Here is a 26699-nt window from a genome sequence, read left to right as displayed (position 1 = left end):
ATTGTTTGTATATGAGTGTTTCGCTTTCATATATGTCTGTGCATCTTGCCTGTGTCTGAAGCCTGTAGAGGCATAAGAGGGCATCATATCCTGTGTTTTGGTTATAGATGGTTATGAGCTGCCGCATAGGTGCTGGGAAATTGAGCTCAGGTCCTCTAGGAGATCAGCTAACACTTTTAACTGATGAGCTATTTCTTTGGCCCCTACAATTTGTATTTTTATACACTTCAGGGCTACTTGCTTAGGGAATGGTGCTCCAAAAATGGTTTGGGAACTCTTCCATCTACCAGGTAACTAACTATCAAGACAATTTACTTCAGACGTGTCCACAGGATAATATGATCTAGGCAATTCATCAACTGAGATTCTTTCCCCAGATAATTCTAGGTCATGTTAACAGTTGAAGCAAACCAGGATAGTACTAGACTTTTTACTATTCCCAAGGGCTTAGTCTTGTGATTTATTCACAGCGAGTCTCAATAAATATTTACTTATCAAAGAGTTTGGGAGAGATAAGGGCTACAATGATTACCTTGAGTCATCCCTACCAATGACCAAGTGAGTACAGTAATGATGGGAAAAGGGGGACGTTGAGGAAGATAGGGAGTGGGGAAAACCTCTGCCTTGACTCTAACCACATCATTACTATTATTTATTTATTGCCTTCTTTGTCTTAGAACCTCCTCTCATTCCCTCTCCATAATGGTCCTTTGATGCAGGTATTATTATTCTACTAAAAGGTGAAGTCTTGGAGCTGCAGAGAGTAAGCAGGCTTGCTGAAAGTGTAGAGGGCTTTTGAAACCAGCTTCTGCTCATTGTAAGAAAATCACTCATACAAACATCTAGCACGGGCCAAGAAAAGGAACAGAAAAAGTTACAGCCCAATTCTGAACAAAACCCACTGAAGGCTAAAGCTGCAAACTGGACCTCAGTCTGCAGACGTGTCTCACTTTTTTTTGACGGATGGATGGACATGATCCGGGCTTGACGATGGACTATGTCATCCGTAAAGTAGCTCCTGTCTTCCCAAGTGATCTTTCAGGGTAGTACAGCTTCTTTTGAAATGCAAATCGTTCTTCCTAGGGAACAGAAAATTTCAAGACACCAGTCTTTGATATTTATGCAAAGAGGCTTAATAGCTGGGTTAAATTTATGCAGTAAGGGACTAGACTGATTTCTTTCAAAGAGAAGCTCCAGCCAGAAAGAATGCAGAGCTCAGGACCTGTGAGGGCAGGAAGGGACAGAAACAAGGGGCCTGGGAAAGGCAGAGGGCGCGCTGCAGTAGGTTACAACAGTCTACCAATGATGAGTATCGTGTCTAGACTCCTACCACACATGCTAATTTGGGAAGTGCAACTCCCAAACCTTCATATTCCAAGGTGGGGTGGCATGATTCTTCTTATTATGCCAGATAAATATTTGCAGAAATGTTCCAGGTTTCCTGCTTGAGAAATTAGGAGCCATATTAGCATGGTGGGGAGGGCACATTCCTGTCATTTGGAGGTTCCCTAGAGATGGGTTTCAGGGTTGCAAATATCCTGATTTCGTGTAGGAGTGCAGATGTCTCTTTCTTCCATTCTGTATTTAGTCACATGGGCATAAAGCTTCATTGCCTTTTAGCCCAATGCGATGCAGACTTGTTTTAAGTGGAAAAAGCAGTTGCGGCTCTTTCCTTTCTGCTTTCTTCACCTGGCCTATGACTTCCCAATGATGAGGGCATAGGGCAGACACTGAGGGGCTAGCTTCATGCTGGATGTGCACTCATTTCACTCTGTAGACCTAAGTAGAGTTTAGCTTAAGTATTGGCCAAGAAATCTCTTGGGTGTCTTCTGACAACAGATTCTCAGAGACTCTATAACTGGCCAGACATGTTTAGATATACCCAAGTCTCAACAAAGGTGATCAACCCATGACTCTTGCTATACTGAGAAACAAGATAAAGAATTTCAAGAACAAGAAGAAGTCTTTCCTTTTCAATGCCAGTGAAGGATTCCTCATAAAGGGTAGAGCTTCTGAACACATTTCTCCATGGGGGCATTACCCACCTGACTTATTCTGAAAGCAGAGCCTGAGAAAGCAGACGTGTAGAGAACGTGTGCTCAGAGCAAAGGCGGCAAGAGGAGTGCAGGGATAAACTGAGCTTAGTTTGATCCCATGGGGAGATTGAAAACCAGAAATATACTCCTCACAGGCAAGAGGGGCAAGCTGTTGCCTTCTGGGTCAGTCTTGGGTTGTTGACTCCCCTGAAGGTGGGGGAGACAACGGAACCAAATACAGTAAGCCTATACGGTGGTGGGTGCAGAAACCAAAGTAGGTTCATTTAGGAAGTACCAAAGAGGAGAAAGATTTATTACCGGCAGTAGGTAAGGAGAGCATGGGAGTTATGTCCAAACAATGACTTTCCCAAACAAAGGAAGCATGGGGAGGGGATTTCATTTGGAAGTGTGTGTGTGTGTGTGTGTGTGTTTGTGTGTGTGTGTGTGTATGTGTGTGTATTAGGGTCTGGCACATTATTGAGTATGCTTGGTAGGAGTGCATTCCTGAGCATTTCCAGTTTGAGGTCATGGTTTCAAAGGAAAAGATGAGGGAAACCTTTTTAGACTTAGTGCTGAGTTTTGGAGTGCTTTCCAACTTAGAAAAGTTAAAACAGAGCCAGTCAGTAAATCTGCTTATCTCAATGTGCTTCTGCAGAAACTTAGAAAAGGCAGGCAATAGTGATGCCATGTTACGAGCCTTAAGGACAGCTGAAGTTTTTAAGATCCCTGAAAATGGCTACAGCATTATAATGCTAGGAAGCACTTACGACTGAAATAATTGTAGTAAAAAAACCTTAATATTGAATAAATAATTTGCATCTAATTTAAAAATGAAAAGCTAAATTGACTAGGTAGTAATGCCTTCATTTGTGCTGAGTGTCTGAAAAGATTCTCCTGGTTTTGCTCAAGTTCTTTTTTTCTGTGCTGCCCACCTCCTTGTGCCCCTCTTCATCAACAGAAGTGCATATTCATTCCCTCTTTTACACATGGTTATTAGACACAAACTGCATATGAAGCACTAAGGATGCATGAGAACTCAAATCAGGGTCTGGGTAGGATTTCCATACTGGCCAAGACCCTTTTACAAGACTTTCAAATGACATCTGACTTGTTCTTAAGATGGGATGGGTCCAGGGCAGCCATGGGAACAAGGTTACACCAGAGACCAGGTCTGGAGGTTTCTCCTGCCTGTTCTGGTCCCTGGATGGTCCCGATTGTCTCTGGAAGATTCTCTCGGCTTTATTCTGAGTACTCTCCACTTGACACTAAGCACACTTTCTGTGTTGAACACTCTTCCCTGTGACCAGCCTCCTCCTCTGTTCTGCTACACTGCTTGCTCTTGTTCCAGTGTTCTCTCTCTCTCTCCCCCCTTCATTTGTTTATTTATTTATTACACATACAGTGTTTGACCTACATGTACACCTGTAGGCCAGAAGAGGGCACCAGATCTCATTACAGATGATTGCAAGCCACCATGTGGGTAGTGGAATTTGAACTCAGAACCTCTGGAAGAGCTGTCAGTACTATTAACTTCTAAGTCATCTCTCCAGTCCCTCCAGTGACATCTCTTAATGAACTACCTATATTTACTGTCTCCATGATCTTGTATTCTGGCCTTACTTCACTATGTCAAAATGTCTAACGACATCTTTACTAATGCACACATTCTCTTGGTTATAAATAATTGTTCTAAGTCTTTGCACTCTTCTCTTTATGAATTAATTTCACATAATTGGCCATTTTCCTTATGCGTGCTCGGCAAGTGCTCTTTCTCTGAATGCTATTCCTCTTCAATCATTTTCATGACATGTTTTTTTTCCTCTTAGACTTGAAAAATTGCATCACCTTTTTATTCTATAGGACAACTTATTACTTTCTGTGAGTTAAAGTCCCTCTTCTCTTGTCTAATACTTGCCACCTCTTGAGGACTAAAAGGCTCTTGTCATTAAAATATTATGATGTCTTTAAGTATTGCTGTCGATAAAGGCAAGTCACTCACCTGAGCTACCTGCCAAACGCAGGTGCATCCCCTGGAAGAGCAATGCCACTTGAGAGAGTCACAGAACCGACTGGCATGACTAGAAATCCATTTGACATGTTCTGAAAGACATCAGATTTCCGTTCTTTCCCCAGAGCCCACTTCCTCACAGAAGAAACCCATCACTTGTTGAAGAGTTTGTGAAGTTTGATTTGTAATAACGAGGGCCAGACATTTGTCAAAATTCTATAACCAACCTGAGCTCTGAACAAGTAAGGGGGCTGTGTTTAAAAACACCAATGTTATAGCCTGGGGTAGCCAGCCAGTATATTGCTTGTTTTGTGAGCATGACGACCTGCGTTCAGTCCCTGGCACTACATACAAACAAAAGCCAGGCATTGTTAGCATACACTTGTAGTCCTAGCACTGGGGAGAGACACACACACACATGGATCACTGGGGTCACTGGCCAGTCAGGCTAGCTTTCTTAGAGAGTTTCAGATTAGAGATACCCTACCTCAAAAACAGAGTATTCAATTACTGATAATAACACCCAAGGTTGATTTCTGACTTCCATATGCATGCACATACATGCATATACACATACAAACATGTTCACATGCAGGCATGCCACTGAAGTTCCTTCTGAATTCAATTTTAGGTTTAGTCGAGCAATTTTTACTGAAAGAGTAGGGAGCTGAGTATGACTGCCTTGGCGTATATCAGTACTTGGCCATCATTATCACTGTCATATTTGGCTCTATTTATACTTCATCTTCTTTCTTGTTGAGGCAAGGTCGCTGGCCAAGGCTGGTCTCAAGTTCAATATACAGTCAAGGGTGGCATTGCACTTCTGATCCTCCTCATGACTCTACCTCCTAAGTGCTGAGATCACAGACTTGCACCAGTAGACCGGTGTCTGTGGTACTGGGGTCTAACCTAGAGCTTCATCAAACTAGGCAACGATGCTGCAAAGCAAGTTGCATCCTCACCTTTTCTTACTTCATCTTTAGCTTGTCTTTTTCATAAAGGATGGTGACTCTCTGTACCTCACTGGAAAAAGTGTATTTCTGTCATCATGCTAAGCTTGACTATGGGAACTTGATTTAATAGCTCCAAAGTAGACAAGGGTGTGATCAATCACAGGGCTTAACATCCTCTGCTGTGGTCATTTTGTCCTTCAACCTTCATGTGCACTGATCGCATTTTAAGAGTAGCAGTAGATTTTAGTTCCTTTCCTTGGGAACAGACACTTAGCTGAAACCTTTTACTAAGACAATATATCATAAACTTCAAGTTCCATGCTTCAAAAAAAAATCTCAACAAGAAAGAAAAATGCCACAAGAAAGATAATCTGCTCTAGGCTAGAGCAGGCAGAGGCCTGACTGGCTGGAGGAATGCTTTGGGCATTTATGTAAAACATTTAAAGAGGCTACCAAGACTCTGATCACTCATTTCCAAGCATGATAGATCCCCGCCCCCAACCTCATAACAGGGTTCTCCTGTGAGCAATATTAAGCGATGGGTAGCAGGACAGCAAGTCATTCTGGGAGTTAACATAAATTAGTTCAGAGACCAGTCTCTGCTGCAGTTGAGAAACAGTTCCTGTCACCAGTCAATGCTCACGTTCTCGAGGTTGGGTAATGCCAATAGGGTAGCTTCAGATGCTCTTGAGAACTTAGTCACACTTTCAAACATCCTTCTTTTGTTTGTTCTTTGAGACAGGCTGCCACTATGTAGCCCAGGCTGTCCTAAAATGTACAATTCTCTTGCCTCTGCTACTTTAGTGTCGGATGACAGGTGTGAACCATCATGCTTACCTTTAAAAATACCGGTGTTTATTGTTTTTTATTTTATCGTCTGTTTTGTTATATGAGAACGGGGTTTTGCCCACACATATGGCTATGCATCACATGCATGCCCTGTACCCTTAGTGCAGAGGGCATCAGGTTCCCTGAAAATAGAACTACAGATGGTCATGACCTGCCACAGGAGTGCTGGAAATTGAACCTTGGTTCTCTGATCTTAACTACTGATCCATTTCTCCAGCACAGACATATATATATATATATATATATATATATATATATATATATATATATATATATATGACATTAAACCTAAAGTCTTATACATGCCAGTCAAGAACTGTACCACTGAACTATATCCCTAGCCCTCAGGTGGTATCCTTTATTTCCTACTAGAAATCCTACCTTCTTATTATTCCTTCCACTAGGGATAACCAACTATCAGACCTAAGAAATGAGAAGCTCAGGGCTGTGGAATTGTCCCGTGAATAAAGTGCTGGCTGTGCAGGTATGAGGACTGGAGTTTGGATCTACAACATCCACATAAAAGCCAGGTGGATGTGCTGGCCCACTTGTAATTCCAGCCCTCAGGAGGTGAAGCAAGGGACCTCTGTGGCAAGCTTGCTACTTAGACTAGCCAAATTGGTCAGTTTCAGATTCGGCAAGGAACCCTGCCTTAATAAAAAAAATGATTCTTGATCAAGGAAGGCATCCAACATCAACCTGTGGCCTACACGTGCATGTCCATCTGAGTGCTTTTGTGCACATATCCATTTGAATATGTCTACATTCACTACACACACACACACACACACACACCATGAGAAACTCTTTAGAATACTGTTTCTAAGTTGAGAATGGAGGAAGTCAGTCTTCTCATAATCTGTTTCAGACTCCACTTCTGCCTTTCTCTAGGATATCATGTGCTCTTATCTAAGCGTTACTCTTGATAATATAAAGCAGACTGAAGAAAATGGAAGAAATCCTTACTTCGGATTAAAGGGCTTGTGTGTGTGTAGTAGAATTTCAGACACATTCTAAGATACAGATGAAACAAAAGATTACTCAGTCTTTCAAATGATCGTACAGGAGACCTCTGTTCAGAATGTTTTTAAACTTTTGTCTATTCCTAGGTAAATGGGAGAAAAATCAAAGCTCTTTTCAATAGCAAATGTCCCTTCCTGAACATATTTGGCTCCAAGCTTATGTCTCTGGAAAGAAGCAAAATGTGCTATTGAGATGGATTGAACTTCAGAATGTCTAGTCCATGCAGAGTTGGATAGAGTTGAGGCTATAAACATCCTCAAGTGAAGTTTTAGGCTTATCTTATGCCCTGGTATTTACTAGGATCAATGTTTGACAGTACAATTGTCAGCCATTGCTATATTTCATATGCTGTGGAAAATCTGGGTGGAGAACTGCAAACATATTGAGTCTTTACAATGTGTTGCCTATTCATTGTAACACGGACTTCTTTGATTTCCCTGGGAAATCCTGTGAAACTGTAGATATGTCTTGTTCCCAACACTCAATCATGAGAAAACTGAGGTTCAAAGTCATGCATGAAGGCACTCATTCCACTTCCCCCAGGTAAAACAAATCACTGACTCAAGACTCGAAGACAAGTGTTTTCATCCCTCCTTCCATGATAATTTAACTAGTTTGATTACATCAACTCTAAAAGGGCAGCATCTGGGCTAGTAATTGTTACTCTGGCATGTTCTGACAGCTAACATAATTATTATTACATGAAAAAGGTTTTAGAGCAAATATTCCATTTCTTTGAAGAGGATGGATGCTCCTGAGGCTTTACTGAGCCCTGGACATCACAGTATTCCAGAGACTCCCTAATACACAGCTTGATGAAAAACGCCAGACAACCCGGAAAAGAACAACTTTACTTGATATTTTTATTCACTTAAGAGAAACATTCACTTATCAGGTATCACCAAAGTGCAATTTACAGAACTCAGAAGAGGCAAATTAACATATGTAAATTCATATTGTAAGGTTTTGGATTTTTATTTTACAAATATTACAAATATACATCCATTGATACAATATTGCCATTCGATCATGCTTTTTTATGTACATACCTTCCACTAAGAGTGACTATTTTTTTTAAGTTCATTTTACTTAAAAAGTGCTGAAAATTAGCTGGGCACCTCTGGGAAAAATTTGATTAAATTGATTCACAGACTTCCAGGTGATAGAAATCAGGTGCCCATGTGAAAGAGGCACTAGAATTCAGATCATTTTGTATTTATTTTGAAAAGGGTGCATCATCTCTCCAAACCATTTAGAAAATGATGAGTTGGGAAATAAGGTGATATTTTCTCCAGGCTTTGAGACTGTACACTTCCCTGCACGGGTGATATCGTTTGGTTTAAATTTCTTGAGATGTGGCCATCTGTGATTCTTTGTGTGGTTGGAGGTCAGCTGACATGGACATGCTCTGGGAATCAAGAATGATCATTGTAAACCCCCATAGTCATGCTATCATATGAACACTTAGGGAGCTTCCTGAATGTGAGTACCAATATGCCTGCTACTTCACTCCTCTCGGGTAGAGACCAGAACAAAGAGAGCAGAAGTTTAGTAGGAGGGAAGTGTGACAGGAATGTGGTGTGGGGAGGTGGGTGAGAAAAGAATCTAAAGACGTAAAATTGCTGGGAGAATGAACAACTCCATTTTTGGTTTTCCCAGACTTGGGTTTGGAGAAGGTGTATGGGACAATGCTCTGCTCTCCATGATGTCTCTCTAGTGGCCTCCATCTATGTCATCTTGTTTCTTTTACCTTGTTTCTCCACCATCATTTATCTGATTCAAACTTTGTCAAAGAAGTCTGACAAAAGCCCTATTGTTCCCAGAAATAGTTGTGTTTCCATGTTTAACTATGACTCAGTACCTCGGACAGCGCCCAGGGCCCAACCTGTCCTAGCCCTCCACCGAAGTGCACTAGTTCCCATTGTACAATCTCCCATATCATCCCTAACAACATTATATTGCTTCTCCCCCTCCACCTCCAGCTAAGGGTTGGTTCTTGACGGCATATCCTTTTCTGAGGCAGCACTTTGACTTCTCTACTCCTTCACGAACTCTGCAAAAATCCAAAGCTGGGATTGTTCTTCAAAATGTTCAGCCTAGTAGATTTCTTAGTTCTATACAAGGCTGTAGATTCCATAAGAGTGATGGAGAAATAGGTTTTGCTGAATGCTGAGACTTTGGCCGGAAAATGTGATTACAGCAGCCAACTGGTAGTACATAAAAAGAAAGACATTTTCTAAATTTCCTTTGGTTGCTATTAGAAAGTGATATTTGTTTTTTTTGGGCCAATTAGGTCACTTTTTAGAACGGCCTCTTGAAAATGATCATAGAAGTTTCCCTAAATAAAAAATCTCTACTCTATTTAAATTTCAGTTGTCTTTTTAAATTTTTTAAACAAGATACTATAGACTCATCTTGAAATTTATAATCTAAAAATAGGATTTCATCAAAATACTGTAACTATTCTATTCTGGGAATTGATATACTATGTATTTACTATTTATGGCTCATCAAATATGGTAAACACTATACAAAAAGCATTTAAATTTATTGGTAAGAACGATTCTGTGAAAAGGAAATTATATGGGAAAAAATATGAGCTATGCATCTTTTAGAAAAGCAACTTAGCCTGACATCTGTGAGAGACAAGACATCACAAAATCAACAGTGACATGATAGATATATACAGGTACAAAGAGGATCACAGAAATCAAAAGAGATTGTCAGAGACTTTCAAATCTTTTCCTGGGCAAAAACCAAAATCCAAAGAAATCTTAAATTCAGTAACTTGATATTATACATTGTTGTGAAATCTTTTGCTGGAGGCAGATGTGCAGTTTCTGTGTCCTCATGGACTTTAGCATGAGATTCAGTCCTGTGGAAAGACTCACAAATGAACAGACATTGGCTTTTTGACTGAGAACCAGGCAGGAAACCTTAAATTGCTTATCTTCCCAATAGGAAAGCCACATGTTTTGGAAGTAGATAAAGATGCTGTTGACTTCTATTTGGATTTTAGGAGTGAGACTCAAAGGGTATCAATACAAAAGACAGAAGATTTGCAAACAAAGGGTGCAATGATCAAAGAGATATTAGTTTTGAGATAAATCAGATGGATAAGGAACAGCCAAAGTGATTAGGATACCTGCCTGTCCTCTTTATATTCTACCCATATTCTTTTTGATTTGTTTGACTGTGTGTGTTTTCAGGATGACTAAAAGAAAAATATGACCTATGTGTGTTTCTTTCTTACAGAAACTTCAGATGGGGTGTTTCTGAGCTGCTTCCATGTCACCAACCCAGTAACTAAGATGCAGGGTAGCCTAAAGTAGGGTTGGGATGCTTTTGTGGATACCAAAGTGAGAAAAATTCTTGGTCTTTTGCTATTCACTCTTTCAGGGTTTATTCATGTACACCAGATTCCATGACTAGCTACTTCTGGAGTAGGTTGGGTTTCTGTAGGTCAGGGGCAGCTCATATATGTCCCAATGTGGATCGGTGTGAAATCCTGATGTTGCTACCTGTCTGCTCCAAATAGTAAATGTCACAGGACTTTTATTCTTCCCCTTAATGTCTTTTTGATTTTTCCCATTTCTTGAAGCTTATCTTTTCCTGACCTCTGCTTCTCAGCATGTGGCAGGGTTCACTTTAGATAATTTCAGCTGCTCTGTTTTCATTGAACAGATTCAGGGACCCCTACTTCCTTCTTCTCATCTCCCTCCTATGTGACACTCACTCTGACAAGGATCTTGCGAGATGGTCAACTCTTAAACAAAAGCATTTTCTGCGACATCTCTCTGAAAAGTCCTAGTGTTAAATCCCATTTGCACCATCAGAAATATCTCTTCTTGCTATAGGCATATCTGGATCCCTAGTGATCCTCACTAGGAATTGCCGGTTGCCTCCACAAGTGATTCTCAGGGCTGGAAAGTTGGCTCAGTGGTTAAGAGCATCTTCCAGAGGACCCAAATTTGATTCCCAGCACCCATATAAAGTGTCTCTAAACTGTCTGTAATTCTAGCTTCAGCAACTCTGACACTCCCTTCATCTTCCTGCAGCCTCCTGCACACACATGCACAAACCCTCCACCCCACGTAATTAGAATAAGTAAGCAAAATTTTGTGTTAGTGCTAAGGGGTAGAACAAATTCAATGGATGGCTTTATTTTCAAGGAGATATTCACCTTTAGGAAAGTTTGGATTGATTATGAGAAACCAGTACTTTAGACACCATGAATCATAGCACTAGACCTGCAATTTACGCACATGTGGTGCTCAGTGTTGGGCAATCAAGTGCTTCCCATGTCTCTTGCACAGGCCAAAGTGGTGGTATTTCCTGGGACTACTTGCAAGTTGTCCTATTCTTCCTCTTTCCATCACATGATGGAAATATTTAGGATTCTGCAGTTAATGCCATTTTTTATAACTGATAACACTGCTTGGAACACACTGTTATGAAGTGCTGTGTATTCTCCATTCCACCCCTCAAAACACAAGTAATTAGAGGGAGGTCTTAGATTTCAGCCAGGAAGTAACTGTACCTGATGGTTGAAAGACAACACATAAGCCACATCTCAGTTCTCAAGGTTTTGGAGCTTCCTCCTAGTTATACACCAAGTTATCAGAGATCACTACAAGCTGGCTCTTGATTGTAGCCTTTACACTGAGTGAAGATTCCATTTTCCTCAGTACATATACTTGCATTTGCATTTCTTTGAAAGTTTATCTTGAAAATGCTTTTACAATGGTGTTTGTATTCTTTCCTCAAAGGATGGTAGTGATAAATGTGGTCTCATATTAAATCCAAGGAGTTAGTATTTCCACTATTTTTTTTGTATCAGATAGCGACAATTTAATATATTTCATGTTTACCTTGTTCTTATGATATCTGCAATATATATTAGAATATTACACCATGATGTAATGGTTGAATTTTTATTGAGGATTGATGAGCTGGAATTCTACTCAGGAATTCCATGTTCTAAAAGTGGTTCCTCCTATACCTTTTAAACAAAACAAAAAACTAATAATGCAGTTCAGATGGGGTTAAAAAGGGTTTATTTATTTTTATTTTATATATATGATAGTTTGCCCACATGTATATAAGTGTATTGCATGGGTGCATGGAGCCCTCAGAGGCCAGAAGAGGGTGTTGTAACCACTGAATCTGGAGTTATGGATGTAAGCTGCTATATGAGTGTTGGGAATTGAACCAGAGTCCTCTCTAGGAGCATCAAATGCTCTTCACTGCTGAGTCATCTCTATAGCCCACAAGGTGGGATATTTTTAAATAAAAAAGATTACACACATGTTAACTAACTTGATGAATGTTAGAAATGGGCTCCAAGTGGAAAAATTAATTCAAGGAACATGGGTTGAGTAAAAATATGTTGCCAACATGCCTCCCTTTGTCTGGGTCTTCTCCTCTTAGGGACAATGATATAGGTTAAATATTAAAGAGATCTATGCCTAGCTATGAACTTTGATGCACATTCTAAAAGTGGAATAATTCTGTCTCTTTAATTTTGGCAGCTATGATAAATCACAACTATTCTTGTTAAAATTATTATTATTTTATTCATGCAAGATGATTAAGAAATCTAAAATGATAGAGTAGCTCCTCAAACCTAGATTTTGTTGAGTGTTTTATGTGGGTGTGTATGCTTTCTTTATTTTAACAATTCATTTGAAAATTGAGAACTTTCTCTAAGACTCAGTTTTATTACTATTACCTAATGCAGAGATTATTGGGTCGTAGTTATAACCATTCTGCAGTTCTCACTTCCATGGCTGTCATATCTATGAAAAGCAATGAAAATTTTGTGATCAAGGAATAGGCTTGGGTTTGTTTGAAACATTCTACCACTGGGCATATGAAAATCAGCTTTCTTAGATCATAGATCAGGACTCTTCTGTGTCTTAGGTAACTATCCCTTTATGTCATAAACAGGGTTTTCATTTACTTTAGTTGCTCTTTAACAGTGTCCATCTCAAGAACTTTTGAAAGACAGTGGAAAGGCCTGAATGGATAATGAAAACAATACAGCGTTCATTCCTGTTGGGTTCTTTGGAGTTGGAGAGCCCATGGCTTTTCTTTTCACCGGTGGCTTGTATGGAAATCATATAAACTTGTGCTGGGGAGACTCGATCACACCACTAGAGAGGCCCATGAAAGGGGAAGGGAGCACGGAGGATGGAGCATGAGGCTACACATAAGTACTACTTTTCACTCTTGCCTCTGAGCTCCCCTTGCCTGAAGAGATTATTTCCTTTCGACACCAGGAAGGGTTAATGCAATAGTGCTTCTACCTCTAGCTATGTGGACAGAGTTCTTGGAACTAACAACCCAGGGCGAAGCAGCATGAACAAAACTCAAATCTGGTCTCCGATCCAGACATAAACACGCGTGTTCCTGAACACTGAAGGAGAACAATGTCAAGAGTCGATGGACACACCACACCACCAAACAACTGCATCCCCTCCAGGCCTTTTGCTCTGGTCCAACAGCAAAGGAGTCTAGCGACTTAGAGACTTAGTAGAAACTGGTCTTGCTCTGGTGGCTTTCTCACCCAGGTGCCAAGCCCAGCTTTCTGAAAAGCCTTGAAGAGCTGCTGTTTAACTGACTGGTAGGTGTGAGCCCCCAGCTTGGCCTCACAGTACATGGACGGTGTGTCTCCATGACCGGGGATCCGTGTGCTTAGCTGTGGAGAGAAGGAGGAAGTGAGTTCAACCAGTCATAGCAACATGACGAGTTTCACAAGCAAAATACCAGCTTAGTTCCAACCCTTGTCATCTGTCTCCTTTGCTGTACAGTACATACAGCGGCAGGGCCTGAGGAGATGGCTTGTTTGGGAAAGGCCTGACTCTCAAGCATGAGAGTTCAGATGCCTATAATCTGTGTCAAGAGCTGCATGTGTAGATTGATGCATATAATCCCAGCCCTGGGAAGGCGGAGACAGACATTGCCTGAGACTTGTCGGCTGGCTAGTCTAGCCACTTGATGGGGTTCAGGTTCAGTGAGACCCTGTGTCAGAAAATAAGGAGAAGCAATCGACGAAGATACTCAGATTCTCTGCTTCCAAACTCATATGCACACACACCCTCCCTCCTGCATGTGTGAACACACACACACACACACACACACGAAACAAAACAAACTGAAGGGCAGTAATCTGAATTCTACTGGGAAACTGTGTGAAAAACCCAATTGTTAAGGATATTTGCTTTATCAGAAGAGCAGATGATTATGACACATGACCCCCATACAACATAACATATGACTCCCCTTCTCGTAAGGATTTGACACTGCTTTCTTAGCTGAGGTGATGATGCACACCTGTAAGCTCAGCAGTTTAGAGGCCGAGTCAGGAGGCTGCTGTGTGTTTAAGGCCAGCCTGGGGTACGTAGGAAGACACCGACTCAAAATGAGCAAAAAACCAAAACTCAGCAAGACCCAGAAAGAGAGGAGGTAGCTCTGAGGGAAACAGGCCAGGGAAAGATCACAGAACTTGGATCATGTAGGCAACTCCTACGAGGGGGTGAGGAAGTACTTGGAAATTGCTGAGCAGAGCCAGGAGGGAACAGAGAGTTTAAGTGTCATGGTAACAACAATTTCAATCGGGAGAGTGCCCAAGTGAACTGAGACTTTTCAGAGGTAAATGTCCCAAATCACAGAGGAGAGGTGCCGCTTTTCACATGATGGTGGCCAAGTAGGGCATGAGGAAGCTTCCTGACACACCAGTGTGGCTTTTGTAGTAAAAGTAGAAAAACAGCACCAATAATAAAACCACTGATTTTTATATTCTTTCCAAAGGATTGCTAGGGTAGGTTTGTGCACTAACAGCTTCATGGCAGGCAGGAGAGAAGAGGGCCTTTGAGTTGTGTTGTTCATTTACTAGAAAGGCAGTAAAAGTAGGATGTTATCGGGCTTCTGAGTCATAGGAGGCAAAAGGTGGAGCAACGTAAGGCAGGGAGAACATATCCATCCATGTCCAGTCCCCCAACAGAAGGACAGAAAGGCAGAGGGCAGGCCTGTGGTAGGGGAGCCTCTGATAGCACTGCAGACTTCCCAGAGGGTTTGCAGGTCAATGTGTCCGATCTGTGGCCAGTGCCACGACGATCATGTGAACAAGAAAAGGACCTATTTGTTCAGCAAGACAAGAAGAGCCAGTGCCTCTCCAGACCTTTCAAAGTCCTTGGAAGAAGTGAGACATGGGAAAAGGGATAGGTGCGGGCATGGTAGAGGCAGAGCGTTCTAATCAGAACTGGAGTATATGGTGCCATATTGCATATCTGCATGGTTGTGGCAGAGGCAGCTTACTGCCAAACTCTTAGATGACTGTAATGTTTTTTTTAAACATTCTTTGAGGAGGTAAAAATGCTTAAGCACTTCTATATCTGCTATTCTACAGGTCAATATACCAATCAAAACACTATTATTGGGTGTGTATTTCATATGGGTGCCCATGTGTGCAGGTGCACAGAGACCCAGAGGCCAACCTCAGGAGTAATGCTCTTCAGAAGGTGCCAACTTTGTCCACACCCCTTAGAGAGACCGCTAAGACAGGGTCTCTCACAGGCCTAGAGCTTTCTGATTAGGCTAACTGGCTGGACAGCTAGTCCCAGGAACCCACCTGTCTCTGCCACCCCTGTTCTGGGACTACTAGTGCCACCATGCTGGGTGTTTTCACACGGTCTCTGGGGCTTTAACTCAAGACCTCGTGCTTGCGTGGCCAGGGTTTCATTGACTGAGCTTTGTCCCAATACAAAAAAAAAAAAACGAGCAAAATACTTCCTTTTCCCATCATCTTAGTATAACGTATGCTTTCAAAGTACATAAAAGTCTGCATTTCAGTCTTAACCCTCCAAATGTAGCTATTATATATTTATAAATGGAAAGTAGATTCTGAAACATTGCTCTAGTAGAAATGGGTAGCCTTCTGGGTTGGAGAAAATTGCTAATTCTGACAGCCACCATCTTTGAAAATTAGTGGGAAATTACTTACTCTTCCTCCCTCCCTCCTTCCTTCCCTCCCTCCCTCCCTCCCTCCCTCCCTCCCTCCCTCCTTCTCTTCACTTCATCTGTGTGTGAGTGTATGTGTGTGTGTATGTGTGTGTGTGAGTGTGTGTGTGTGAGCGTGTGTGTCATGATATGCACTTGGAAGTCAGAAGGCAAGTTGCAGATGTCAGTTCTTTCCTTTTATCGTGTCAATCTTGAGGACTGAACTTGGGTCCTAAGGCTTGGTGGCAAGTGCTTTTATCCACTCAGCCACTTTGTCAGCCTTTATATACTTTCTGAGGAGTAGTTTCTTTATATCTGAACTTGAAATAATATTATTTTTTCTATTTTAAATGTTTTAAAAAGAATTTACTGTATTATTTTATTTTATGTGTATATGCATGGGTGTGGGTGTATATTTTCGCACCACATGTGTGCAGTGCCTGCAGAAGCCAGAAGAGGGCATTGGATCCCTTGAAACTGGAGCTACAGACAGTTGTGTGTGGTCATGAGATTTCTGAACTGAACCCTGGTCTCTCCTAGAGGAGCTAGTATACTTAACCACATGGTCTTCTCTCCCTATGTACCTTTCTTATGACACACTGCGTAAACCAATTGGCACAGTGCCTGGTGGCATTAGCTGGCCCAACAATAACCTCTTTTGTTGCTTGACTTCACAGAGACATACTTCCCAAGCCCTGAGGACCACATTTGGGTAGCAGAGCTGTAAGTGCGTGGGGGAAATTCCTGGACAGTCAGCTGAAGAAAGGGCAGTAACCCTGGGGATCAGTTTGCATGTCCTGTCTCACAATTACTACAGATCAAATGATGACCTAGTTCCCTGGAGCTTCCTCAGGATTTTAACCAGAGCCCAGGTACAGCCAATTTTCTCCCCAGAAAGGACCGGTGCGACCTACCCTACCATGCAGCCGTGCCCACCGAGCAGAAAACACGTGCTTGCAGAGCCGGGATGAACCCCCACAGCTCCTCTTCCCAGTTGTGGCATTAATGATCTCCAGGTCGGCACTGCCCACGATCCAGTTGGCACTGAACTGGGGAGACTTTCCTGGTTGCCGGGCCTCAGTGTTACTCACGCCTGTCAAGAGAGAAATAGAAAGCAGTCAAGCATTCATATTCTTCAGCTGAAACAGGGCTCCCGTGAGATAATGGGAGCTAAAGCCTGTGTTTGAACTGGGATGAGACATTCATATAAATACTGTCTTGCTATTCTTCTTTAAAACTTAGTCACGTTGAAGTCATGGTTTCACCTGTCTGGTTGGAGGTTGGAAGTCAAGTTCAACTCTGAAGAGAGCCTTGTATTGGAATTCATCTTGGACCTGCTGTTAACCTTTTAATTGGAAGGATTTTATGGGCAGATTTTTCCCCCTCTTCTGGGAATGTTTGTTGAATGAATTAACAAGCAAGCAAAACTATTTAAAAATTCTAGAAATGTGAGCTTATTGGGCACCCACTGAATACCCCAACCACAAGATTATTCAAAAATTCTTTAAAGGTCCTTAGTTTTATGGTTTAGTTATGAGGAAGAGACCCCAGATTTAATAAAGGAGCTATAGAGCTATATATTTAGGATAATCAGTCAAGCAATGCAGCTTGTAAAAGTATTAATAAAATTCAGTGTGAGATGAGAATGTAAATCTATTTATTGCAAAGTTACTAAGAATTTCAAGCCAGGCCTGGTGGTTCAGGCTAAGGCAAGAGGATAACATGTTCAAGGCTTGGTTGGGCTATAGATTGTGGTTAAGGACAACTGGAGTAACTTAGTAAGATCTTGTTTCCAAATAAGAAAGAAACAAGAAGAGGCCTAGGGATATACAACACGGGTAGAGTACTCACCTAGCACTCTAAGACAGGGTCTCTCACTGGCCTAGAGCTTTCTGGTTAGGCTAACTGGCTGAACAGCTAGTCCCAAGAACCCACCTGTCTCTGCCAACCCAGTTCTGGGACTACTAGTGCCACCATGTTGGGTGTTTTCATATGACAGCATAGCATTAAACCTAGCTCAGGTTATTTTAAGTTAAACTCCCCATGTACCTGAGAGGGTGGACTCTTGAGGAATCTGGTAGTATCTAGAAGGCTTCCAGAATTTTCATGAAAACCCTCATTTTATGGTGCACCTTTCCTCCCCTGTTGGACCATGTGCTCTGATGTTCTGATGTGGGATTCCCCTCTGTAGGCTGTGAATATGTTTTATTACCATTGATTAATAAAGACTCTGCTTTGGCCTATGACAGGGCAGAATATAGGTAGGTGGGAAAACTAAACTGAATGCAGAGAGAAAGAAGGAGGAGTCAGGCATATGCCATGGAGTTGCCCAAGGAGAGAGAAGCAAGCCAGTCACCAAGGAAACAAGATATGTAGAAAATGAGGTAACACCATGGCCATGTGGCAATACACAGACTAACAGAAATGTGTTAATTTAAGATGTAAGAGCTAGCTGGAAATACGCCCGAGTCATTTGTCCAACAGTGTTGTAATTAATAAAGTTTCTGTGTGATTATTCAGGTCTGGGTGGCCAGGAAACAAAAAAGCAGTCTCCGTTTACAGTGTTCAGGTGGGACGTGACCCTTACACAGGAGAGCAGAGGGAGAAAGTCAAGACTTTCTACTCTGGGTGATAGACAGTCTCTGGTCAGTATGGGGTTCTGTGCTTTCCACGTCATACTCTGAGCTCCAGCCTCACCTCCTGCCTGACTATCTTGCAGTGCTCCTCATTGTGATGAGAACTTCCTGGAAATGTTGGGGTGAGTTTTCTGATAACTACAAGGAACACCTGCTCTCTCTGTTCATACTAAGTGCCCAACACAGTCAAGAGTCTGGAAGTGTCTCATGATTTGTCTCTCTTCTACTTTTCTTGGAGGCTATGGTTGCTGACCCTTGACATCCGGGGAGTGATCATCTAAATTAAAAACACAGTTTGGAGACATGTGGCCCAGATGAGTAGAGCCAGATCGTTTCCACGGCAACCGCATGCATAACAAATCGCACCCTCTTAAGTTCTGTGGGATCTACGGTATAGTTCATTCTTTGCTTGGAGTCTTGGGGGGGGCACCCTGAAAGTCAGCAGACAATGAAGTCAATCTCTTGTCTGGACACTCCAGTGATGCTCTGGAGAGTTTGGTTTCCAGCCCGGAAGCCCTTGTCAGTTGCCCTCTCTCCATGCCTCTTGCATCTCTCATCCTCCACAGTGCCCATAGCTTCAGCTGCAAGCATCTTGCAGCTCCACAGGTCCAAATGCAGCCCAGATAGATCTCTTTCTCCTTTTGTGTAGTTTTAGCATGGGGAGATCAATCCTGTTTCTTATCCAGCTCTGCATGTCCATTTCTGCTTCTCTAGTCATGGACACTAGACAGATGGACTCACAAACAGACATTTCCAGCCCATAGCCAGCTCCATGCAGTAAAGGACAGCTACGAACGCAGCCCACCACAAATTCATCACTTTTTTTTTCACTGCTGTGACAAAATACCTGACAACAAGCAGTTTAAGGAAGGAAGAATTGTTTTCCTGGCTTATAGTTGGAGGAGACACACTCTATCATGGTGGGGAAGGTGTGACAGGCAACAGTGGGAAGCCGGCTGGTCATATTGCCTCCATGGACAGGAAGCAAAAGGTGAATAGGAAGTGAGGTTGGGTTTATACACTCTCAAGGCCTGAATCCCACTTCCTTCAGCCGGGCTCTACTTGTGAAAGGTTCCACAACCTTCCTACACAGTCCCAGCAGGTGGGAACCAATCGTTACATGAGTCTATGGGGGACATTTCACACTCAAACCACAACACTCTAAACATAAATTTGCTATTTTTTTTTGTAACTTGCATGATTCTCCCACATGATTTTTGTAGAAGAAAACATTGTGTTAAATTTTCAAAAGAATGGACATACCTGAGAGCTTTTCTTAGTTTGCCCATTTATCATATAAGTGTCTGGAGGCTGCAGGGGGGCACCAAAGGTTTGGCAAGAGCCTTTGGTCCAATGGGATGGCTGCTCAGGGGTCCCTGGGATGCGCTACACTTAATAGAGAAGCCCACACGTTGGGAAGCAGTCCAGGTATAAATCACGACTGGGTGAGAACACTAGGGGTCAGGGGCCTAGATTCAACTCTGTGTAAGGGGGCAGCTCTCCTCTCCGTGGGTGATCTGCTCAAACTGGGCACTACACAGTCTCAGACTTCAGGATCCTCCCGTTCCCCAGTTCCACCTCAGTCTCCTTGGATGGAACAGAGGCATGCTCTCTCAGCGCATGGTCACTTAGCTTTGCTGGTTGAGACCAAAACAGCCCAGCTCTCAGACTGAAAGTCACCCTGTGCCCTTCTGGTCATGGATGGACAACGTTGGACATTCAGGCAAATTTCATCCACAACAGCTCTTTTCCTTAGGAGTGGTTCACCGCCGTGGCTACCCACCCCTGAGAGCTAGGCAGGGGGGACAATCTGGCCCATTGGCAGCCGTGGACTGTCCTGCTGGGCAGGGACTATCTCGGCAGGAAGAGACAGCTGCTGAGGTCAGGGACGACTGGGTACGAAGAGATGTGATCACTGCTTTGGAATTGTGAACAGCCAGAATCAGCAGCCTGGCTTTTCCTCCATCTCTGCAGGTTTCCTGCCCCTCCCTAGTCTCTTATCCCTCTGGTTTTTGTGCTGGGATTGACCACTGACGCATGCATTTGGGGTTTCTCCAAAATCCTAAACTCTGAATTCAGAGGAAAGCCTTCGAATGTCTGAGGTCAACACACGACCTGCCTGCTACCTTGCAATTCATTACACTCTCCTCCCCCATCCCCTGCCCATTCTCTTTCTATTACTGCTTTCCTGGAGACAACATTGAGCTTTGCCATTGGCTCTCAGCAAGCAGACACCTGCCTTGGAGATGGCTCAGCTATGAACTGGCTGGACGCTGCTCTCAACACCCTTGCCTGCCAGACTCACCAGAGCCCAGACAGTCCAGGGAGGCAGCCGCGAACATTCTTGTGTCTACACATGAAGAATGTAGGGGAAGGAGGGAAGGAGTGCTATCCAACAGATGGAAGCCGCAGGCCGGCAGACTTGGACTAAATGTGAAAACAAGACTCTGGACTTCAGAAATGCAGAGACTTGGTTTCCAGCCTGTCTTTGGCCTTGGCACACATCATTTATTCCCTTTTGATCACTGATGATGGCAACTTCATTTCATAACGTTAAGTGAAGATGACTTGAGACAGAAGGGAGCACTTTCTAACCATCAGATGCTCTAGTAATTATTATTCAGAGGAAGATTTGAAGGTCACCTCTAGTTTGTTTAGTCTTCTCCAAGCTACACACCAAGACATCCCCAGGTATAGGACAGAAAATATGTCAGGTTCAGTGATTAATTACCTAATTGTTATAGGGAATGGAGTAACCAACCAACAACAGAAGTCAGGATTATTTTTATATTAAACATACATTTTTTGACTAACATTTGACACCCCTGTTAGAGTTGTTATTGTCTTCTTATACTCCGAGCCACCACTTTACGGTTTATTTTTACTCTATTCTCTACCTGCAAAAACAAAATTTCTCTCCAAAGTAACCTGTGGGAATGGAAATCCAGCCTTTGATGTCATTAAAAATTTTAAAAACTTTCTGCAAAGAAATATCACTTGAAATGTTGACTAAGCGTTAGCGCCAGAAGAGCAATTTTGACAGTGCTGTAATTAATAACTGGGTTCTGACGATAGTAAAGGAGATGGAGCCGTGTGCCGGACTCACTTGAACGCAGTGTGCAGATTTACCAATGTGCCATGAAACATATGATCACCGCCCAGAATGCTCGCATCAGGCTGACACCACAGTCTTTCTCTGTAGGGCCAACGCCGTAAGGGGACAGTGTCTTGGGATAGTGTTGGAGTGCAGGAGAGTCTAGTTCTTTAGCCATTGGTCAGCACCAGGTTACTTCTTTCCGTGAGAAGGCCCACAGTGGCATGGTAAGGAAGAAGTTCTGAGTGCGGTCTCTGAGACATCATGAAGACTGCTTTCTGGTTTGTCCCAGTCTCATTTGCTATGCATGTTTTTTTCTGTTCTAAGTGATTATTTTCATTTTCCATTTCTCCTACCCCCACTCTGGGCTACATTCACATGCACAACCCCTCTGGTGTGAACTGGGCCTTGAAGATATGTTAATCAGATAATTATGTGACACCTAGAATCTTGGGTTTTGGTCCTTAGAAATACATTTGGTTTCTATGAAACCTTTATCACATATATAAAAGAGTTCACTCACTACATATAGATTTTGTAATTTTAAGCCAACGCTCTAGGTACCTTTTTGGTATTCTTGTAAAACTAACTTTCATTGGCCTGGAGACGGGGCATGATACCTACAGTAGAGTGAATGGATGACCTACAGGAGAAAGCTCAGGTCTCGCAGATGGCTTGGTGGATAATGGGGTTTAGTTTTACAAGTGTTTAAAGACCATGAACCATACTGCTTAACTCTATCAATAATAAGAGTTTTAGGTTTCGCTTGCTAAGACGAAGGAACATCCTCTCAGGCATGAAAAGGAAAGAGTGACTTGTGCCTAACTTATTCTTCTCAACAGTTATGGGTATAGATACAAATTTCACAAATCACAGGGACTATTCTTCCTGAGGCAGCATGAAAAGATTTAACATTATTAAAATAAAATCCGTTGGTGCTCTTAGGATGTAGCTGTAGATTGCTTGCCTAACATTTATGAGATCCTAAGTTTGACTCTCAGCACTGCATCTGCATAAAACTAGGTGTGGTGGTGCATGCATATAATCTTGACACTAGGAGGGTGTGGGCAGGAGGACCAGAAATTTAAGGTCATCTTCAGCTAGATAGGGACTGGGAGGCCAGTGAGCTACATGGGACTCAGCTTTGAAAAACAATGAAATAAATAAACACCAACCTCTAAGTATACAATAAAAGAAGGATATAACATGTCATGCTAAGATTCACTCTCATGATACCTAATACCTATCTAGAATGCTAAACATGTACAGTATTACCAATTCTCCCCAGTTCAGTATTAAGTATCTCCTCACGATTATTCTGAAATTCCCTTTCAGTGGCAGACACCAGCTGATCAGAATCTTCTAGCTGACATGGAGCCCAATTCCAGTTAAGATTTAGGAAATGGATTTGGTATTTTGAAAAATGAGTATTGCGTTGATTACAGTTCAAGAAAAAAGAATACCCCTGGTGAAGAATCAATATTCAGAAACCTAGTACTGCATGTGGAATTTTATGTCCTGCAAGCTTCTCCCAAGTCACCACACAGAGGTTTAATGTTAATTACAAATGCTCAGTCAGTAGCTCAGGCTTGTTACTAGATAACTCTTACATTTACATCAACCCATATTTCTTATCTGTGCTTTACTACATGACTTGGTACCTTTTCTCAGTACCGCATGCCTATTTTGCTTCTTTCTGTGTCTGCTGGTGACTCCTTACTCTGCTCTTCTTCTTTCCAGCACTTTCAGTTTCACTCTTTCTCCTCACCTTATCCTCTGCAGCTTCTTTAGTAAACCAATCAGAATATGCATTCAAAGAGTGTAAAGGAACATTCCACACAGTACTGTGAGCAAATGACTGGGATTAAGTTGATGGAATTCATGGTACACCGGTTGGTTTTTCTCAATTTAACACAAACCTTGGCATATCTGGGAAGAGGGAATCTTAACTGAGACAATGTGTCCATCAGACTGGCCTGTAGGCAAGTCTGTAGCACAGCTTCCTGATCAGTGTTTGATGTGGAGGGCACAGCTCACTGGAGGTGGTACCATTCCGAAGCGGGTGGTCATTGGTGGTATTAGAGAGAAGACTGAGCAAGCCAAGGGGAGCAAGTCAGTCAAGTGTTCCTCCACGCCCTGCCTCAATCCCCTTCTCCAGACTCCCACCTTAAGTTCCTGACCTGCTTTTCCTCAGTGATGGATTCTGACCTGGCTTGTGAGATTACATAAATCTTTTCCTCTCTAAGTTACTTTTGGTCATGATGTTTTACCATAGCAACAGAAACTCTGACTAAGACATACAGTGCCATGTTTCTTACTTTGCAGACTACCTTGACCAAAGATTCTATGAACTTTCTCTTTAGCATCTAGAAACCAAAACAAGTAAAAATAAAATTGACAGAATAGAAACCCTAAGAAACATTTGCCTTTAATGAATTATTTTGTAATGAAGGAATAATAGTGTATAATTTGATTTCTAAAATTGAGAGAATTATGCTTTAACAATGTGTTATTTTATTTAGCTTATTATAAAGCTAATGCTTGAAACAATCAGATTTACCCTCTGATAGTTCTGGAGGTCAGAAATCTATAGTCAAGGTGTCAGCAGGGCCATGCTTTCTGGAAGTTTCTGGGGAGGAGTCTTTCTTGGCCTGTCTATCTTCGAGAACCTGCAGGTATTCTTTGGCTCACAGTTGCGTCATTTCAATCTCTTCTTTTGCCTGCATAGGCCTTTTTCTGCGACTTTCTTTTTGTAACAACAAATATGGTTTCACGTGGGGCCCTCTGAAATGATTTTGTCAGCATCTCGCCATTTCATGAACGAACTTTAATCAAAATTGCAAGCCCCTCCCTTCCAAATATGACATTTTACAGAAACCCCACTTATGTGCCACTTCCTGGAGTAATCCCACACTCTGGGTGTCTCCTCCTGGCCTTCTCAGAGTCACTTCCTGGAAAACACCATCCTCTGAGTAGCATTTCCCGGTGTTATCCCACACTCTGGCACCACCTACTGGTCAAAGAACAGATCTACAGACCGGAGAGCTTGCGTCCTCCTCTCCGGGCCAATCTGCCTTCAGCTGAGCCAGTCCTGGTGGAAGACTGTGGTCAGACACCTTAATGGTAGCTGCTCATTTCTCAGGTTTGTGGAATAAACGAAGGAAACACACGTCAGAGTGGGCCTGTCTTAATGCAGTAGGCTCTTTGGTTTGGAAACTTGTATAAGAGCCTCGGAGAGTGAGGGGGTGGGGAAAGTGAGCCCGAAGGATGATGCAATTTGATGAAACCTCCAAAATCAACTGCAACCTTTTCCTTAGTGATGTTTCTGAACAGTCATGGGGGAACCTCCCCAACCTAAATAGTTCCTCTGCCAAAGTAATCTTGAGCAGACAAATGCTAATGCAAGTTTGTCTGATACTCAACACAGAGATGTGTTGACATTTGTAATTGGGTTAATCTTCTTTGGTGAAATTTTTTGAAAGGATCTATCTTGTCCCAAAGTCGACCTGTGGAGAGAATCAGCCAGTCTCCACCACCTTTGCCTCAAACATTCTGGAGGTTGGTGGGGGTGGGGCACACTTACTTCGGTTGTCTGGCTTGTCTTTTCAGTTTACACAATTGTGTTAACAAGGCGGGCTCAGAAATAGGCCAAGGTCAGTTCTCACTTCTATGACTTTCAGGTAATGCCATCTCTGATAAGTTAATTAACCCAGTATCGCTTCTCCTCTCGCCAGAATTTGATTATTACAACAGTTATGACCACTGCTCTTAGTTCCAGCATCATTTAAGGGTGGAGACAGACTGTTCACAATTCATCAGTGAAAATTAGCTTTATGCTGGCTCACATCTATATGAAGATGCCTTACTTTAAAGAAATCCTTATTTGTTTTCCTTTTTATTTTTTTAAAGGCGTTATATAAGTGAGACATTACAGCATGTCTTTAAATAGCTGGTGAGCCTACTATATTTAAAATGTAATTCACTCTCCCCAAATTAAATTTACACAAGACCTTTCAGGGATGTAATTTTTATATGAAGTGAGGCGAGTCTATAATACAGGGGAGCATTACATTTAATTTTGCAAAATGAATGGAGTAGCATGATTCCAGGCATGCATGGAATCATAAAGTTTCAGGGATAGAATGGGCCTTTTGAATTTAATATTTAATATACTGCCAGATATTCTGTGTACCCTGTATAACCTCTCTATCTACCTCTCTCTCTCTCTCTCTCTCTCTCTCTCTCTCTCTCTCTCTCACACACACACACACACACACACACACACACACACACACACACACTTTTAACGGAAACAGAATTGGTAAAATTTATTGTATTAATGTAATTTTATTCATTATCATGAACATGAACACCATCATAATTGCCAGTAATTTTATAGCTACTCTCCTGTCTTAATAGAGCATATTCAGTGGGACATATATGACATGTGCAGTGGAGCCTGCAGGATGTGGTGGGACTGAGGGTGGGCAGCTGGTATGTTGTGTGATGAGGGTGTCTTAACAAGTTCTCATTGTATGTAAAATCTACACCAAGGGGGCTGGGGAGACGGTTCAGTGGGTTTGCTGTGCAAACATGAGGACCAGAGTTTGAATCCATAGAACCTATGTAGAAGCTTGGCATGGCTATGAGGCCTGGCTTCTGTATCAGTTGGGGATAGACATCAGGTCCTCATGTGTATGTGACAAGCACCTACAAGGTTGTCTCCCAAGGCTAAGATGAGTCAAGGTATCTTATGGTCTGTCCTCTTCCCTGTTTACCTTATAGAGACGTTGAAAGCCCCGAAGAAAAGACTGTTATGACCTGGTCTCAGAATTGGAACCAAACTTGTTTTAAACAAAATCAAGTTAAAGAGTTAATTTCTCAAACATTGGGAAGGCGACACTAACCAACAACAGTGTTTCTCAAAGAATATTTTTGTCTTCCATTTGCTTATCCTTAGACTGCAACCAGAGAACAGCCCGCTCCTTAAAATTCCCTTGGAAGTTGGGTGGTGGTGGCTCATGCTTTTAATCCCAGCACTAGGGAGGCAGAGGCAGGCGGATCTCTGTGAGTTCAAGGCCAGCCTTGTTTACAAGAGCT

The 26699-nt window shown here is 42.3% G+C and overlaps 1 protein-coding gene and 1 non-coding gene across 2 annotated transcripts in view; one reads left to right on the top strand and one right to left on the bottom strand.

Annotated features, from left to right (window-relative positions):
- Nucleotides 1–2649: 2649 nt before the first annotated feature.
- LOC125417714 (small nucleolar RNA SNORA33) lies at nt 2650–2780 on the top strand. Its single transcript, XR_007237235.1, has one exon. It is a non-coding gene; the product is annotated as a small nucleolar RNA SNORA33 (small nucleolar RNA).
- A 4927-nt stretch (nt 2781–7707) lies between these two features.
- Nucleotides 7708–26699, bottom strand: part of Adarb2 (adenosine deaminase RNA specific B2 (inactive)) — a 547609-nt gene continuing 528617 nt past the window's right edge. Inside the window, exons 9-10 of the mRNA XM_085699197.2 lie at nt 16784–16962; nt 7708–13569 (exon numbers count right to left, since the gene is read on the bottom strand). Coding sequence (XP_085555323.2) covers nt 13393–13569; nt 16784–16962 — 356 coding nt within the window. The 3' untranslated portion in view covers nt 7708–13392. The remainder of the gene's footprint in view (nt 13570–16783; nt 16963–26699) is intronic.

Source organism: Myodes glareolus, chromosome 14 (assembly GCF_982192425.1).
Source record: "Myodes glareolus chromosome 14, mMyoGla1.1, whole genome shotgun sequence".
Classification (NCBI taxonomy): Eukaryota; Metazoa; Chordata; class Mammalia; order Rodentia; family Cricetidae; genus Myodes; species Myodes glareolus.
Note: the sequence above shows the minus strand (reverse complement) of the source record. Positions and strands in the feature narration are given on the sequence as shown.